This window comes from Telmatherina bonti (genome assembly GCF_933228915.1).
Source record: "Telmatherina bonti genome assembly, chromosome: 2".
Lineage (NCBI taxonomy): Eukaryota > Metazoa > Chordata > Actinopteri > Atheriniformes > Telmatherinidae > Telmatherina > Telmatherina bonti.
Window position 1 is genome coordinate 30,128,499 of NC_136620.1, and position 16,867 is coordinate 30,145,365.

At 37.0% G+C, this 16,867-nt stretch overlaps 2 protein-coding genes across 2 annotated transcripts; one reads left to right on the forward strand and one right to left on the reverse strand.

Annotated features, from left to right (window-relative positions):
- Window positions 1-328: 328 nt before the first annotated feature.
- Window positions 329-8,000, reverse strand: znf592 (zinc finger protein 592). Its single transcript, XM_079248567.1, has 9 exons — window positions 7,875-8,000; window positions 5,184-7,378; window positions 4,627-4,805; window positions 4,371-4,544; window positions 4,123-4,282; window positions 3,597-3,857; window positions 3,179-3,291; window positions 2,939-3,080; window positions 329-2,835 (listed from the first exon to the last, which is right to left on the reverse strand). Exons 2-9 carry the CDS (start codon window positions 7,356-7,358, stop codon window positions 2,515-2,517), a joined length of 3,525 nt encoding a protein of 1,174 aa, XP_079104693.1. The 5' UTR covers window positions 7,359-7,378; window positions 7,875-8,000; the 3' UTR covers window positions 329-2,514.
- A 2,644-nt stretch (window positions 8,001-10,644) lies between these two features.
- On the forward strand, window positions 10,645-16,763 carry slc28a1 (solute carrier family 28 member 1; the record flags this gene model as incomplete). The annotated part of the gene is made up of 18 exons (XM_079257686.1): window positions 10,645-10,648; window positions 10,894-10,967; window positions 11,068-11,144; window positions 11,504-11,595; window positions 11,733-11,922; window positions 12,029-12,170; window positions 12,410-12,523; window positions 13,190-13,264; window positions 13,372-13,452; window positions 13,561-13,641; window positions 13,790-13,915; window positions 15,186-15,316; window positions 15,406-15,574; window positions 15,735-15,932; window positions 16,014-16,095; window positions 16,179-16,277; window positions 16,361-16,466; window positions 16,548-16,763. 18 exons carry the CDS (start codon window positions 10,645-10,647, stop codon window positions 16,666-16,668), a joined length of 1,962 nt encoding a protein of 653 aa, XP_079113812.1. The 3' UTR covers window positions 16,669-16,763.
- Between the last annotated feature and the right edge of the window lie 104 nt (window positions 16,764-16,867).

Genomic DNA, 16,867 nt, shown 5'->3' on the forward strand with positions numbered 1-16,867 from the left:
CTTCAGGGGACCGGCACTTATAGTGAAATAGGTTGGGCTTAATATTCTGATGTGATGAGGTCAACCATCTGTCGCTGTTGCTTATTGGATGCATGATGCACATTTAAATGCCTTATGATGGTTCTAAGGTACGTGATCTCACTGCAAAACCACAGCTTTGTCACATACAAGTACCATTCCACATGCTCCTTCATTGCATTCAGCAGTTTAATACCTTTTTTTTGTGACACAAGACATAAGGCTGAGCAGATACAGAAATAAATGCACCAGTTTATTTGAAAGTACTTTACGTAAACATAACAGCAAGGCACAGGGGCCACTGCATGCTGAACATATATGATGGCTTAGGAAATGCGGTGAGTCCAACTTTCTTTCATTGGTTACATTATGTACATGTTTCTTTCTTATACAACTCCTTCCAGTATACAGTATCAAAAGTACAAATATCATTTGTCAAGCATTACAAAAGAGAAAGACGTGAACAGATTATTCTTTCTGCCCTCGCAGGAAAATAGCTGCAGTGTTGGTAAGAATGCTTACAGCACTTTCATAGAAAAAGTTAACTTGTCAGTTAAGTCAATATGACCATAAGCCTTAAAATCATTCCCAAAATAATTTATAAAATCTTATAACATGGGATAATACTTTATAAACTAGATATAGATTTCTCTTTTACATTGCACTGAGATTAACTTCTCAAAGCCTTCAAGACTTAAACAATCACTGCCATTTGCCATGGAGTAGGAACTGTCATGTGGACAACACAGAACGAAAAGTGCTGCTTCACAATCCAGAACCTGCAAACAAGAAGTGTCCAACAGCTGATCTATGTTTCCTCTAGAATCATTTATGAAATCACATTAGCAAGTTGTGATGTGAAAACAGAATCTGACTAATGTGCCACCAAATTTCACTCTCACACCTGTTGTAGATTATCCAAGACGATGTACCCTGATTTGACACAACACTGACGTTGGCTTGCCAGAGAAACACACTTCTGGCAATCTGAGGTATTTTCAGTACTGCTGCAGCACAAATGTTAACACCTCTGTTTCTTCCAAACACACACACACAAAACACACAAAGAAAGGCCAAATCTGGGACATCATGTGCAACAAAAAACAGTTAATTTGTCCGTCAACAGCTCTCTCATACCTGTTATGTGACTTCACAGGACACTTCAACGACTATTTTTTTTTTTTACCATAAAATGAAGGAGTGCTTCTATTTTCTGAATACTGACCTACAAATCGTTTTGTTGATAGAAATGCTGGATGTGAACTGCAAAGTACTTGCAAGATAGTCATGTCAGAACAATTCCATCATGAAAACCCTTTCAGACAATTTCAAATGACTTTAAACAAAATGAAAGAAAATTAAATTACCATTGTTTGCAATAGTAAAAATTCAACATTTCACAGCTGCATCAATCCACACCATACTTTAGAAATTACAACAGTTCCTGAGCATCCTGACAATATGGGTGAAATTTGAGAGAAAAAAAAAAAAAAGATGAGTGCAGTTATATTGGAGAGCCATGGTTACCAAGTTGCAAACATGCAAGGTTAAATTCTATAAATGAAAAGCGAATATAAAAACACTGCCCTTAAACAATATGAATCTGCTAGAACATACCGCACTGCTTAAAAAAAAACAAAAGGTTTTGAACCGAAAGCTCAAAATCTGCACAACAGTGTTTGTTAAAGCAGAACATATGCTTCAACACCAAACCATTACAGAGCCTAGGGCCTGATATAGTGTGTCTGTTGCAGTGTATGACCCCTTGATGGTCCCCAAAGTCTTAGTTGGAGTGGGGCTTTTTGGAGTTGCACAAATGGCAACCAAAAAGCAAAAACTAGTGGATTAACTGTGTAGCTACATATGTAACATGAAAAGAAAAGAAACACTGGGAAAAAGAAATAATTAGTATAAGCACAGAACATGGGGTTTACATGAACTAATTAAGTCTAATGTGTGTCAGACGTGTTGCAGCAGGAAAACTAATGCTTTGAGGATTGTGGCTATTGAAGATTGAAGTTGGCCACCCCCATTACAGAACTTTTAAAATAAAATAAAAAATCCACCAGAAAACTATTTTTGAGGTGGCATTATGAGCAAAGCCCTTTGCATCTTGTATGTATGATCTGATAGCAAAGCAAAGCAGTGAGCAGTGGATACACATACAAAATGGACTAAGTTAAAGTCTGTGTTGCAGTGATGTACCATTTCTAGGAAGGTACATGTCAGGCTAATGGGAAGATCAACGTAGCCTCTGCGTCAGTCTGATGCAGAAGCATAAATTTGGTTCAACTCCCAGATGAAAGATGAAGCCATTTCAGCAGCTTTAAAGAGAAGCTGATGTGGCTCTCATTCGTGGACAGACTGCTTGTACCTGCGTCAGTCACTTGTAAGCGACAACCTGATGTCTTGGTACAGCTAGGACTTTCTAGCTCTTCTCTGAGCAAAAGTTCAGATTAATTTAATCTACCGGTGCCTGTTAATATAATGGTCTGATCACCCTGCTCTTTTTTCCCCAACATTAGTCTCCCCCGTCTCCTCCTCCTCCACGTCTTTGACTTTGTGGACAATAAAAAGATGTCTATTGAGAGACAGCACAGATGTGAAACACAGGCCACAGTGAAGGCACTGAGGAGTGTTTTCATCCGTTTTATGCTGAGGTATATGCTGCTGGAACTCTGCGCTGTCATCTGTGATGAAACCGCATTTTGAACAGCGGAAATGGGTTTTGGGACGTTTTGCTGAAGGAGCCTCGAGATTAGTGCGATCCTGGTGGTCCACCTGTCTGTCCATAGCAGGTGTCGCTGAAACAAGCCCCTGGAAATGATAATTAAGAACCTTTAATGCTGGCCACTAAAACACATTATAATTCTGTTTTGGTCTGTAGATAGATAATAGTTTAGGAAAAACAAAAACAAACCTTGCCCGGAGTATTTTTGCATTCTTGGATGGATGTCTTGGGCATCTGACTAAGATCAGGATTTTTTATTCCATGCATAAGGCTTATGTGATTCTTCAGCATCACACTTGTTGTGAATGTTGTTTTGGTATCTGTGCAATACCTATTATACGGAGGGAAGAAAAATAACATTTTACTAAAAAAAATTACTTTGAAATGAATAATTATTTCTTCATTTAAATGTTTTTTTTCCGTCCTTACCAACATGTGTAGTTTCTCCTTTTCCCATCATGGTTACTGCGAATGTGTCTTCTTAGACTGGTTGCAGAGTTGAATGACTGCTCACAGTGTCGGCATGGATACTTCCTCACTGGCTGTTGACAGAAAAGTAAAAGATAAAAAGCAAAATGAAAAACCAGGATAACAGATGCCAGTATATTATATTATATTCAGGAAATATTTGTTGAAAGGGTCGATTATTCATAATCAAACTATTGCTTTTTTCCATTCATAATTAACTAATGATAAACGTATTAGTCTGAGTTGATAAACAGGGTTAACATTTTATCAAAACTGGTACACTTTACTACAGTGGCCAATTAAAGCTTTTAAATACAATGCAATTCTAACACCCATCAGCAAATTCATTTATGTGCCCTTTTTTTTTTTTTTTTTAAACCTTTCCATGGTTGGTCTTCACATGAGAAACATAGGATTCTCGCTCAGCAAACCACTGCAGACATTCGCCACACGTCCAGCCACTAGGTTTTACATGTGGTCTGCCATTCTGCTCGGATTTTTTCCTGGGACTGTCAGAGATTTTGCGAGGGTTTTGACTCTTCTGCTGTTGTACAGAATGAGAACCTGGATGCCAGTCAGTTTGGTCTCTTTCATTAGTGTCCTTTTCTGTCTCGGGTGCAATGTTTCCAGCATGCACACCCTGCAAAACATAGATTTAAAAAAAAGTTTCAAATGTTAACCAACCTTGTACTCTCCTTGTTGTTACTCACAATAAACCATAGATACTCTTCATACCATGTATTAAATATAAGGTGTGCGCTTTCATAGATTTAATAATGTGAAAAGGAAAGCTTCTATTTGTTTTCTTTATTAAACTTTTAGTTATGCAAAGGGTAACCTAGAGTGTAGAAATAAAATAACATTATACAAAAGATCTATTCTTCAGAAATAAAATCAGGACTAACATTGAAATGCTGCATAAACAGCCGCTTTTGTGGGAAAACACAGTTGCATTCTGGACACTTAAATACGCATGTAACTCGCTTGTTGGCATCCTGATAGAAGTGCTGAAAAAGTAACTTCTTTTTCTTGAAAACTGCTTCACATGAGCACTTGAAGACTAACCTGCAAAAGAGAAAGAACATTGTTTTAAAGCCATACAAGGAGATTTGCACAACTTTAAAAACAGTCAAGCCATTCAATGCTGACTTACTGAGGCGTTTGTTTGGCAGCACCATGTTTATTTTTCAGATGTACTTCACAGCTGTCAGAGGTCTTGAAGGCAACTGGACAGACAGAGCATTTGTAAAACTCTTCACAGTGTTTTTCTTCAATGTGAGGCTTTTGACCTTCCAGGGTTCTGAATACCATTTCACAGTGAAGACATCTGGAATAAAAAAAAAAAAAGCAATGTTATTCTAACGCTGACCTCATACATTTTAAAGCCTGTACTTTGCTAAATTACTTACTTGTACCAAGCCTTGCGGGTATAATGCAGACAGTTTTCCCTGACATGCTTCTGTATGTCCCCAGAACGACTTCGGGCGCCGCACTCAGGACAGCAAAAAGGGGACTTGTGTGCATGAAGACGTTGGTGAGCACTAAAGCTGCACTTGTTGGGTAACAACATTGGGCACACTTTACAAATCTGTTGTGATGACAGAGAACATGTACAAGAAGGATCTGTGAGCAGTAAGTTAAAAAAAAAGAAAACGATTGCAGTGCCTTTAAAGAATAACTCTTGACATTCTCAATTCTTATGTCAAAACCTGAATACATAAGTATTTTTGTTTAGCCAAAAACTAAAACAACTTCTTAATCAGTGCCATAGAGTGCTAGTTAGGACATTCCCACAGCAGCAAAGTTGTTTGGAGTCAGTATTTTATGCTTCATCCTGCTGTCACAAATGCAAAAATTTAGTTCTGTTTTGCAAAATGGACCGAAGAGCTTTTAGTCTTCCCATTTGGCATGCTTACCATACAAAAATGCATTTTTACTTTTAGATTTCAACAAAACATCTACTCACCAGTCCTTCCACCTCTTCTGAGGACTGCTGGTAGTGGCCAGATAGTGCTTTACTGTCTGGTAACTGCTTGTTACACTCCAAACAACGGAGTCGGTGCCAAATGACCTTTTCCGGGTTTGATGGCAGGACGGCTTCACTTATAGGTGGAATATAAGAGCTTGCATTTAACTGCTCAGTACTCAGAGGTACAAACATATTCTCCTCTGATATGGGCTTCACATGGAGTTGTGTGCACTGCATCACCATGCCATTGTGTTTGTGCTCACGTGCATGCGCCAACAAGGCACACTTGTTAAAAAAAACCAAAGTCTTTCCACAGTGTGTACATTCTACTTCAATGTGAATGCTTCTCCTGCTGTAATGATATGCAAGACTACTTTGAACCCCAAAGGAGTCTCCGCACTCGAGACAGCAATATCCATGTGGTGGTAGGCTGATATTGCTTTCTGGTGGGGGGTTCAAGTTGGGTACATATACAGGAACAGGGTTACTGTGGTTTAAAAGTCTGTTTAAGGTTCCTGCAGCTGTGTTTGAAGCAGCTCTACGGGGAAATGACTTGGCAGTTTTGACCTGATGCACCAAGGGGACAGTACTACACACTGGAGAGGGCAGTGTGTGTTGACTCTGTTGATGGGAGGTGGACCGTGCAGCTACTGAAGCAGCAACACTATGAGGGACCAGATTTAAACTTGCTAAGTGCATTGCTTTTGGAAGGAAATTTGTGTTAGTTGTATGTCCTCTTGCAACTGATCTCTTTGGTTTCTGCACCTGATGTGCAGAAGATCTTTTAACACGACCACTGGGAAGCAATGTTGCAGACTTTCTTTTTCCTTCAGGCTTTCTGTGCGAAACCTTCGGTGAAGATGTGATAACTGGGTTGTCTTTAGTCTGAATTCCAACAACGTAATCGCCAGAAGAAGACTGATGAGGAGATACATTGCAGTAAGACTCTTCACTAATCATACTCTGAGATGGAGAAGATTCATAAGTGGATTGAATTTCATCTGTCTCCGAGTCAGGTAGCACACTGGTGATGGTGCGTTTGATCTGCCCAGATGTGGTTTTAATTGTTTTAATTCTGACCCTGGGTATTGCAGGAGACCCAGACACAATTGCAGAGGATGCTTTTTCACTGCTATCACTGCCAATGCTCATAGGGCTGTCAGAGGGCTTTATTAACCGTTTCACTGTTTCAAGTGGACTTCTGGGGCTTCTTGGGGATACTGGAACCTTGGGGCTAGCTTTTATGCAATCCTTCTGAATCATGGAGGACACTCTAGGACTATTCTGCTCACTGGGATCTTTTCTAGCATTTAGAGCAACCAGAGCCTCAAGACAAGAGGACAACTTAGATGACTGACAAGAGACAGGTGAATAAGAGACAGTTGTTTCCACTGTGTTTTCTGAATAGCTGTTGGTGTCAACAGAGCTCTGGTTATTGCTTTGATGGGGGAATGCATTGCTTACATTAAGTGTTTTCTCTGTTTGATTACTGACACAGATGTCAGAAGGGTTCCCACTTTGTCCATTCTCTACTCTGCCTGCTTGAGAGTAATTGGGGCAACTATCAAATATACAAAGGTCCGTTTGCTTGTCATCTTCTGGGACTGAAGTTTTCACCAAGACAGGAGCTGCTGGAAAACTGGGCAGTTCTTGTTTTGACAGGGTTTCATTCTGACTACACAGGGTGTCTTCAGACTCAGGACTGGAGATCGGACTAGTCTGAGAAAGTGACTGAGAAAATATTGGCATTCCATCAGGATTGAACTTAACAGGAGCCTCTTCAGATGGTTCTCTTGAACTCTCCCCATTCAAAGCAGACACAAGTGATTTGGCAAAACCAGTGCTGCTTGATTTTGCAGAATCTGTGCAGGTCTTCTGTCCCTGGAATCCATTGTGCAGTGCTGGTCCTGAGTGAAGCCTGTCATTGAAATCTTCCAATGACTCTTGCCGACTTGTATTTTTCACTATTACACTTATAATAGGGATGTCTGTTGTTGTGGTCGCTTGGTTACTTATAAAGCTGTCATCCAGACACATCCCTGTGTGTTTCACCTCACTTTCTGCCTCTTCATGATTTCCCTGGATAGGCTCTTTGGCATCCAGTCCGGTGGCATCTGGGATATCAAAAGCTGCCAACAGATCATCAAAATCTGGGGTTTTCATGTCACCCATGGCTGCACATTCTCATAAACCTACAAAACACATACAAGATACGTTTTAATAGTACAGTTTTACATCAATTTCCATTTTAATTTAAAAAAAAAAACGCAGTTTATAGTCTGAACTTTTGAAACATTGGAGAAAATTGACAGCTATTAAAAAAAACCTCCTGTTTACTTGTTGGGAAACGTCTTCATAACGCTTGTTAGCCTCGGCTAATTAGCTTAGCTATACGTCAAGATCTGGTGGCTAACTGCAGCTAATGTCTGCACTTCGTGACAAAAAAAGGAGCGAAAAGAACACAAACTACAACCAACGTGAGGTTTAACGAAGACAGCTACGTTACCAAATAATAAAGTTATATAATAATAACCCAACGTGTTGCTGAAAGTTGTCTAAGGAGTCATTTAACATTGCAGCATTACATTACAAGACGACAAGTTAGCAAGCTATGTGAGCAACATGCTACCGCACAAATATTTTTGCCAAGCTGATAAATTTGGTCTTACTGGTGCACAGGACACTTACCATTTGCTCCGGTTATTTTCAACACACTAATAAATTAGTCATACAGGTATTAACTCAGGGCAGTAGGTGCTCACCAGCTAGGTTGGGCTGCTTTAGGATTTCATAGCTAACCTAGGCTAAAAGCTATGCTAAAAGCTACTAACGTCAACTTCTGTTTCCTTTTCCTGTACATAAGTTACGTCAAACCCTCCGCGATGTCTTACAGGCCAAAAGCATTGATACTGCACGTAGTCTCCGTTTGAAAGGCAAACGACTCGGCGGACTACACGAATCAACTTTTCACACTAATCAAATCACTTGATGACAATGCACATGTGCCTTAGACGTCCTAAAATTGAAGCACCCTAACTACACGCTTTTGTTCATGCCTATGAATTCAATAAAGATCTCCACTGCACTGTCTGTATGGTGGGTGATAAAAATGAAAAAGCGGTCAAAACTGATACTAAATTAATTTAAAGGGAACTAAAAGTGAAGGAAATGTACATAAGCAGTATAAAACAATACCCATAAATTCCAGAATAATATTAAATGGCACACTTCTTTCTGTACTTTGGACATGTCACATGCTTGTGTGTGTCCCAGTGATATAAGCATGTCCTTAAGGTAACCATGTGGCAATATAATTTGACTGTTTTCAATATGATTTAATGTGTTTTCAATAATATTTAAACTGTTTTCTATGTAAAGCACCTAAATTACCCTGTTGAATTGTGCTTTTTCAATAAACTTGCCTTGCCCATGACAACAAGGACTGCTCAGGTGTTTTTAAATCCCATGACGTCTGAAACCTTTGTATCATTACAACATTTTTTTAGATCTAAAAATCAAAATAACAAACAAACAAACAAAAAAAAAATAATCAAAAAACAAAAACAAAACATGATTATTTTAAACAACAGCAACAATAAAAAAGCCTGCAAGACATTACTGAGGGATAAACTTGCCTGTTTGCAGGCTCTTCCCGCTTTTTACAGCTGCAATGTAGTAACTACAATTTCTGAGAAACTGGCAGACACTCAGGAATGCAACCTTTTATTATCAGCTGGGGGAAATAGAAAAATCTAATGACGAATGTATCCAATGGCAGCAAAGAAATAAAAAAAAATATGTAACAAATATATTGGGTTAAAGTGACCCATCTGCAAAGTAAGTTTTACTTTAAATTAAACAAAATAATTTGGTTGGACTGTGAATAAAGAAAAAGAAATAGTTTACAAATTTGTTGGGTAGTACAGTATCCATTTAGTTAAATTTTTGATAAATAAAACCTGCTTTGAATAGAAGACAATGTCCTTCAATTGCAACCTTATTGTGTCCAAAAGCTGATCATAAATTGACAGCAAAAATCTAGTTAAAAACAAATCTTTTGAACTAGCGGGAGTAGTAGTAACAATTAGTAATTTAGTAAGTAGTAATAACATTTTTTCTATTTCAAATTTTCTTTAATGGATTTTACATTTTTATTATACATGTTGTAGATGTACCTGTCAATAGTTTGGACACATTAAATCCATTAAATTCAATGAAAAAGTGTGTCCAGGTTTTTGACTGGTAGTGTAAATAGACATTCAAGCTGTTAAGTGTATAAATGTTCCCATCTGACACCACCAAATGACAGAGTAAGTGTCCTCTTTTGTGTACAACAGCTTCCAGTTACACATAATTTTGTGTTATGGTGCAGAAAACCAAAAAATTGATGTCCTCATATGTGGACACTAGGTTGTAGCAGGTTAATGTTGGGTGAACAAATCTGTTTTTAGGTCATTAATTGCTGCAAATAGAGCTAATAGAATCTTTACTTGCAAGCAAGAGTGGATCTTTTTCGTATTTATCCTGACAGATTAAGCCCATATTAGGTATTATGACAGATGGCAGATGTAATTTTTTAGGAACCATAGATTTTTATGTGGCATGAAATACAGCTAAGCTGAGGATAGAAGATAACTAACATTATATCCAGTCATGATATTTTCTCCTGAAAGTAAAGTACAAACTGTGCTGCAGTATGTTAAATTGATTAAATAACACTTACAGCTGACACTTTTCTAATCGTGGATGTTGAATGCAATATTCAAAATCTTTGTAATTACATACAAAGGAATTTGTCATAAAAATAAAAGTTTATTTAACCTGGATAGACCCACAAACATCAGACATATGTTTTTCATGGCATAAACGCTGAAATTCAAAGTGGTTACACTAAAAAAAGATAAATCTGTATTATTGTCTTCTAAAGCAAAATATTTAAAGGGTTTAATTAATAGACATCAGCTGGTAAGCAAACTATAATTTACAGTTTGTAATGAAATGTACTTGTTTGTCTTTCTGTTCAGTGGTTACTCAGTATTGTCTATCTGTTACTGATTCAGCAGCTTGGGATAAATTTAGTTATAGAAGTCTGCTTTATAATCAGTAGAGTAGTTTTGACTCAGATCAAGGGTGGAACATATACTCCTGCACATGAGCTCATGATAATTCAGCTTTCAACTCTCAGCTGTGCAAGATAGGCAAGGCAATTAACTTCTTATCATCTAATAAATCAGCAACAGAGTTAACATGATGCCAAATTGTGTTTTGCTTCTTAAGACACATTAAATCATCGCAGTTGAATGACACTGAATGACACTGTGATGTACTTGCTGATATATCAGAGCTGTAAAGAACCTCTGTTAATTAATAATAAGATTTTTCATAGAGGGCAGAGTATATTTCCCTGTGGTCTTTTTCACAGCTCAACATTTGGCAGCTGGGTTTAGGAGGACATACAATGAGTAAGCCATTAGCTTTGCTCTTCCTTGAATGAAAATATTTGTTTTGTAGCAGTGAACTTGTGTTTTTGTGTGCCAAATTTCAAAAGATAAGATCAGTGCACTATGTGCTTTTATTTAGAAGTTTTTATCTCACAGAGTACACTGACGCGCAGTTTGCTTATTTGGTATTCCTGCTTGTTCAGTCTGAAGTAGCTTTTGTTGCGAGCTGTTGGATAGAAGTGAGCAACCATTCTGTTGTTTTTCAGTGGAACAAGACGGCGTCCAGCTAAAAAACATTATCAACACCAATGGAACGGACAACCGGGCTTTTGAAATTGGGGTATGTATGAGTTTTTCTTCTCTCTCTTTTTTTTTTTTTGTCAAAGAAAATGATACAACAGGCTTGTTTAATTTTGAGTGAAATGTCTTCATTTTCTTAGGATGACTATGTTGCGTCTACTGGCAGCATCAAAAGTGAGACTGTAAAGCCTAAAAAGGGATTGACATCATACTTGAGGTCTGTCAGTTTAAGCAATCTATGCTTTATGAAACTAAAGTACTAACTTTTTTGTGGTGAATGTAGTACACCTACGTGTAGGTGTACAGCATTATATTTATGTAGTCTATATTTTGTTATATTAGATGTATAATGTTATATTAGATGTATAATGTTATATTAGAAATGCACTTTATGTTGTGCCAAAATCTATGCAACTGCTCCTGATGCTTCTGTAACTTTCTGACCAGGAAGATGTAATGGTATTATTTCCAAAACCCTGATGCCATTTAACAATCAAGACAATCAATCAGTTTCTAACTACTCAGCAAACTAATATCTAATATTTATATATTTTTTCCCTTTGTTCTCTACATCAGCCACATTTCCAGGCCGATAAATAGCACAGAGAATTACATCAAGGCTCATTCAAGAACACTGAAATATGTCATCCTGGGACTACTTGGAGCAGGTAATAATCAGTCTGTTCATAACTAAGCAGTTAATTCGACTGGATGTCTTACACCAACTGGGGTTATCCACATTTTTTTTTGAGGATTCAGATGAAAATGGAATAACATTTCAGTATAAACACTTTCTTTTCTGCAGGTTATGTTGGCTACTTCATTGCAGCCTGTGTACTGGATTTCAACAGGGCTCTCGCCCTGGTGATCCTTACTAGTTTGGTAGTTGTCATCCAATCATATGAACTTCTGAAGGAATACAAGGGAGAAAGCATCAGTCAGTGCTTCAAACCCATTGTCAGATGCTTCAAAAACAAATTGAAATGGATAAAATGGTAAATGGATTGAATGTTTTAAGTTTCATTGTCTTCTGTCTGATTACCAGCATTTATGTTGGAACTATTAACCAGTGAAAATGTACTGCTTTCTTGTGTTTTGCAGGGTTTTCATCTTAGCAGCTGTAGCTCTTCTTGTGGTGTGGCTTGTTTTAGACACAAGCAAGCGTCCAGAGCAGCTTATCTCATTCGGGGGTGTGTGCATGTTCATTGTGCTTATTTTCCTCTTTTCGGCACATAGGGCGATGGTAAGTTTTGCAGTGAGTCAAGCCCTGACTTATCAAGGATGAATGCTTTCCACTGTAACAGCTGTTATGAAACATTTATCTGCCAAGTTATCTGTTGTCTGTTTAGCTGAGACTTTGGATACATACTTTAGCCTTGTGCCACTATCATCTTCAGATTTAGCTGTGGTAATTCACTGTAATAAGACTGGATTTTATGGAGACCCCCTGATACACTAATGAGCTACTTCTTCCTTTTCTAGGTATCATGGAGGCCAGTGTTTTGGGGTCTTGGGATGCAATTCTGTATTGGTCTTTTTGTTATAAGAACACAGCCTGGTCTTATAGCTTTTGACTGGCTTGGAAAGCAAGTGCAGGTATTGCATCTTTTGAAAAAGCAAATTAACATATTAAACACAATTTATAACAACATTTTTATAATAGAAATAAAAGGATACCCATTTAATGTCTGGACTAATTTTATATGACCAAATAGCCTTATATCTATTTCATCTGTGTGTTGAGTATATACAAACATACAGTGCTAAATAACCTAACAGCTAGTTGCACTGTATGAAAAAAAACCCCAAAACATTTATTATTTGTGATAGATTGCACCTGTCACCGTTTATAGTCTGAGTAATATTCTTGAAAAAATATTTATTTATTTATCTATTTACCCTTTTCTATTTATTTAACCTTTTCCACACACCTCTTGTTTTCACAATCCACTTAACTAACGTAATTCTCTTTATGTTTCTCATCTACCAGTCCACAACATTCTCTAACAGGAAGAGTGATACTTATCTTTGAATAAACTTTATTATTTATCAAAGGGTTAAGTCAGCAAAATGTGCTTGGAGACGTGCACCTTACTATCCTTTTTGAGGCAAAGTTCAGCCTACTGAACTTTAATATACGTTGACTTTACTTCCTTGTTGTAAAATGATACGACTACTTGCGTCATAGATTCATAGACTAACAAAATGAAAAAATGATCTGAATTTATTTTACTCTGTTTTTCTTTTGCAAAACATTCACAGATATTCCTTGACTACACCAAAGAAGGGTCAGCGTTTGTTTTTGGGGATCTACATGCTAATATTTTTGCTTTTCAAGTAAGTACAAGTGTAAATGAATAATAAAACAATAGTCTTCAACGTAAATACTGAGTTAATAATTTTGAATGTGTTGCTATAACTTAAACTTCATGATTTCTCTCCAGGCTTTGCCAATTGTTGTGTTCTTCAGCAGTGTGATGTCAGTCCTTTACTTTTTAGGTGTGATGCAGTGGCTCATTTTAAAGGTAAAACATTTCCCTCAAAGCATCTCCTATAGATCTGGGTGTTCATTGCCTGTGTGTGCAGTGATATACTGCGTCCAAAAGCCGTGCATTTTTTGTCCGTCCTTGCAGATCTCATGGGTTATGCAGATAACGATGGGAACCTCTCCCACTGAGACCTTGAGTGTAGCAGGAAACATATTTGTTGGGCAGGTACGCTGGATAAGGCTTCACGTCTTTGCAACCATTTGACACTTTTTTTTGTCTGTGTCTTTGTGAAGAGACAAAGCGATCACAAATAACTGTTGAAGAAAAATCCATGTTAACTTGATGTTTCTGTGTGTCTTTGCATGTTTATTAGACGGAAGCTCCACTGTTGATTCGTCCCTATTTGAAGGACATGACCAAATCTGAGATCCATGCTGTTATGACTGGAGGATTTGCCACCATAGCAGGCAGTGTCATGGGAGCTTTCATTTCGTTTGGGGTGAGAAAATGCTGTTTCTTTACAAGCACAGTGTCTACACAGACAAATGAAAAATGAGAAAACAATGGAGCATACAGAAAATCGTCATTTGCGTATATTTGGTGCACATTGGCATTAATTCTTCACAGTGTACAGAGCTATTGTATCCCCTTATTGTAGCTGTAAAAAATGTATAAACATGAACATTCAGTTCCTTAATTATGGCTGGTAGAGAGCCAGTGTGGAGTTTGGTACCAGCATGTACAAACAGTTCAAGACTGAACCTTCAGGTACAGCACAGGAAATATTTGATTTTTCTTTCTGAGTAGAAATAAAAGGTGTTTTGATAAGATAAGACCTAAACTGGTAAAATATTCCAGCACATTGTTACTGGAATCTTAAACACTTTTACTCAGCAAAACAGATACAAAAACAGTTCTGATTGTCTGTTTATTCTGTAGTTTCATAATGTTGAGTTCTGCTGAAAGCTGCAAAGAAAGGCAGATTTATTTGTGGCACATTTCTTGTACACAACAATTCAAAGTCTTCGACATAAAACATTAAAAACATTTCAGATGGTGTAAAGGAGCATAAGCAATAACAAAAAATGTCAAAAATCACAATAAGATAATAAATCAAAATAAACAAAAGCAAGATCTTTTCAAAGTTACCTTGCAGATTTTATGCAGACACATGAGAAAAGAAAGCAGTCAGTTTGTTCCACTTGTTTGCAGTGTAATTAAATGCTACTTTAGTCTGGACGCTGTTCTGGACTAGTCTTTGGATCTAATAGCTCTGCTTGGTTTATATTCTCTGAGCATATAATAGATGTATTCTGGGCCTAACTCTTTCTGGGATTTGTAAACAATCAGTACAATTTTAAAATCTATTCAAGGCACATGGTTAAAGACATTATTAAAAAGTAAGTGAGTCCTACTTAGTATATTTTACTTATTGCTTTCAATAAATGTAAATAATTATGTGGAGAAGCGTTAAAAGGTAAAATTTTCTCTTTCTAATGAAGGCTGATCTTAAAGGTGGTGGTTTGGTGAAATAGCTCACCACAGCTAATGATTTCTTTGATATATATATATATATATATATATATATATATATATATATATATATATATATATATATATATATATATATATATATATATATATATATATAAACAGATAATCACTTAATATGTCGTCTTTCCATTACGGTGATAATTTACTAAGTTTATCTGTACACACAAATGGTATCTCTTTGATGAGTGATATGATATTGTTCTTGTTTTCTATAGATTGATGCATCTTCCTTGATATCAGCCTCTGTGATGGCTGCTCCTTGTGCTCTGGCTTTCTCCAAGCTGTCATACCCTGAGACTGAGCAAAGCCATTTCACTTCAGAGAAGAATATCAAAATTGCTTGTGGGTGTGTGTATACCTTTTAATTACTTCTCATTGTCTGACTTGTTTCGTCCCATTGCTGTATTTTAATGACTTTTTCCCCCCCAACTATAGTGATGAGCAGAACATTTTAGAGGCTGCTAGCAGTGGAGCATCTGCATCAATAGGTCTTGTTGCCAACATTGCGGCTAATCTGATAGCTTTTCTTGCTATCCTGGGATTCATAAATAGTGCCATGAGTTGGTTTGGGAGTATGGTGGGATATCCGTCCCTCACATTTCAGGTATGGTGTAACAAAAGGCTTGTATTTTTTTGTGCTCTTGTTTTTTTTTTAATAAAGCATGAAAGGTGGTATAAAGTAAAAATGTACTTTCTAATTGCATTTTTTTTCCCATTTGATCATTGCAACTATTAACTAACCATATCTATCTTTGCGTTCACAGTTAATATGCTCCTATGTGTTCATGCCTGTGGCCTTCATGATGGGAATACCTTACGAAGAGAGTTTCACTGTGGCTGAATTAATTGGCACTAAACTTTTCCTTAATGAATTTGTGGCTTATCAACATTTGTCCACACTAAAGAACAACAGACTCAGTGGATTAGATGAAGTCATTGGAGGTGAAAGACAATGGATATCTGTAAGTAAATGTTTTAGGTTTAATAGTTGAATGCACTCGTGAATTCGTCCGTGCATAAAAAACATGATCTTCTTGTTTTAGATTCGATCAGAAATAATCACAACCTATGCTCTTTGTGGGTTTGCCAATCTCAGCTCCCTGGGCATTGTGATTGGAGGCCTGTGTGAGTATTTTTTTATATTATACTTATTCATTCTTTCAAAATGAACCCAGTTTACTCACAGGATTAATTCATTTTTCTCATAGCCTCTATATGCCCATCAAAAAAAGGTGTCATTTCATCTCTGGTGTTGAGAGCCATGATCACTGGGACTTGTGTGTCTCTTGTCAATGCATGCATTGCAGGTAAATATAAGAATATGTTTTCAGTCATTTCAGTTTTTTTTTTTCATTACTGCTTGACATAGTAGCCCTCATTGCTTTCTCAGGGCTTCTATTTGTTCCTCCGCTTGACTGCGTGGGGGTGTTTAAGGTATCCGCCTTCAATGCCACTGAAGAAAACATTCAAGAATGCTGTCAAGATCTATTTAAAAAGTAAGTTTAATTAGTCTTAATCAAAAGCAAGATCAGTGTCACATGTGGTGAACAGATTGCTCATTGTTGTTTGTTTTTCAGTACCATTAAAAATGGGACCATCTCGTTTGAAGGCATGTGGAACTCGGTTGCAAACGTCACAGTGTTTTTCTCTAAATGCTGCCAGTGTTGTGGTCTTTCTGATGTAGAGGTGTGTATGTAGAGACAGAACAGTAGGTCACTGGGAAGAACATTTAAAAGGACATTTTAATTAAATTTATTTAAATGAATTTAATTAGTTTTTTATGAAGTTTTGCACATAAAAGTGTTAAAAGTTGAAAGATTCTTAACTGGACAACTAATTTTTTTTCTGATCTTGATGTGTTCTACTCAGCAATAAGGAAGAAAATATCATTGTGAAG

Bases quoted from the DNA above. Each gene is read 5' to 3' on its own strand.
- znf592 (XM_079248567.1), bottom strand. From the start codon at position 7,358: ATGGGTGACATGAAAACCCCAGATTTTGATGATCTGTTGGCAGCTTTT. The intron at 4,806-5,183 runs GTGAGTAGATGT...TCATCACAACAG, and splicing joins CAGAAGAGGTGGAAGGACTG to ATTTGTAAAGTGTGCCCAAT. The intron at 4,283-4,370 runs GTAAGTCAGCAT...TCTCTTTTGCAG, and splicing joins GCTGCCAAACAAACGCCTCA to GTTAGTCTTCAAGTGCTCAT.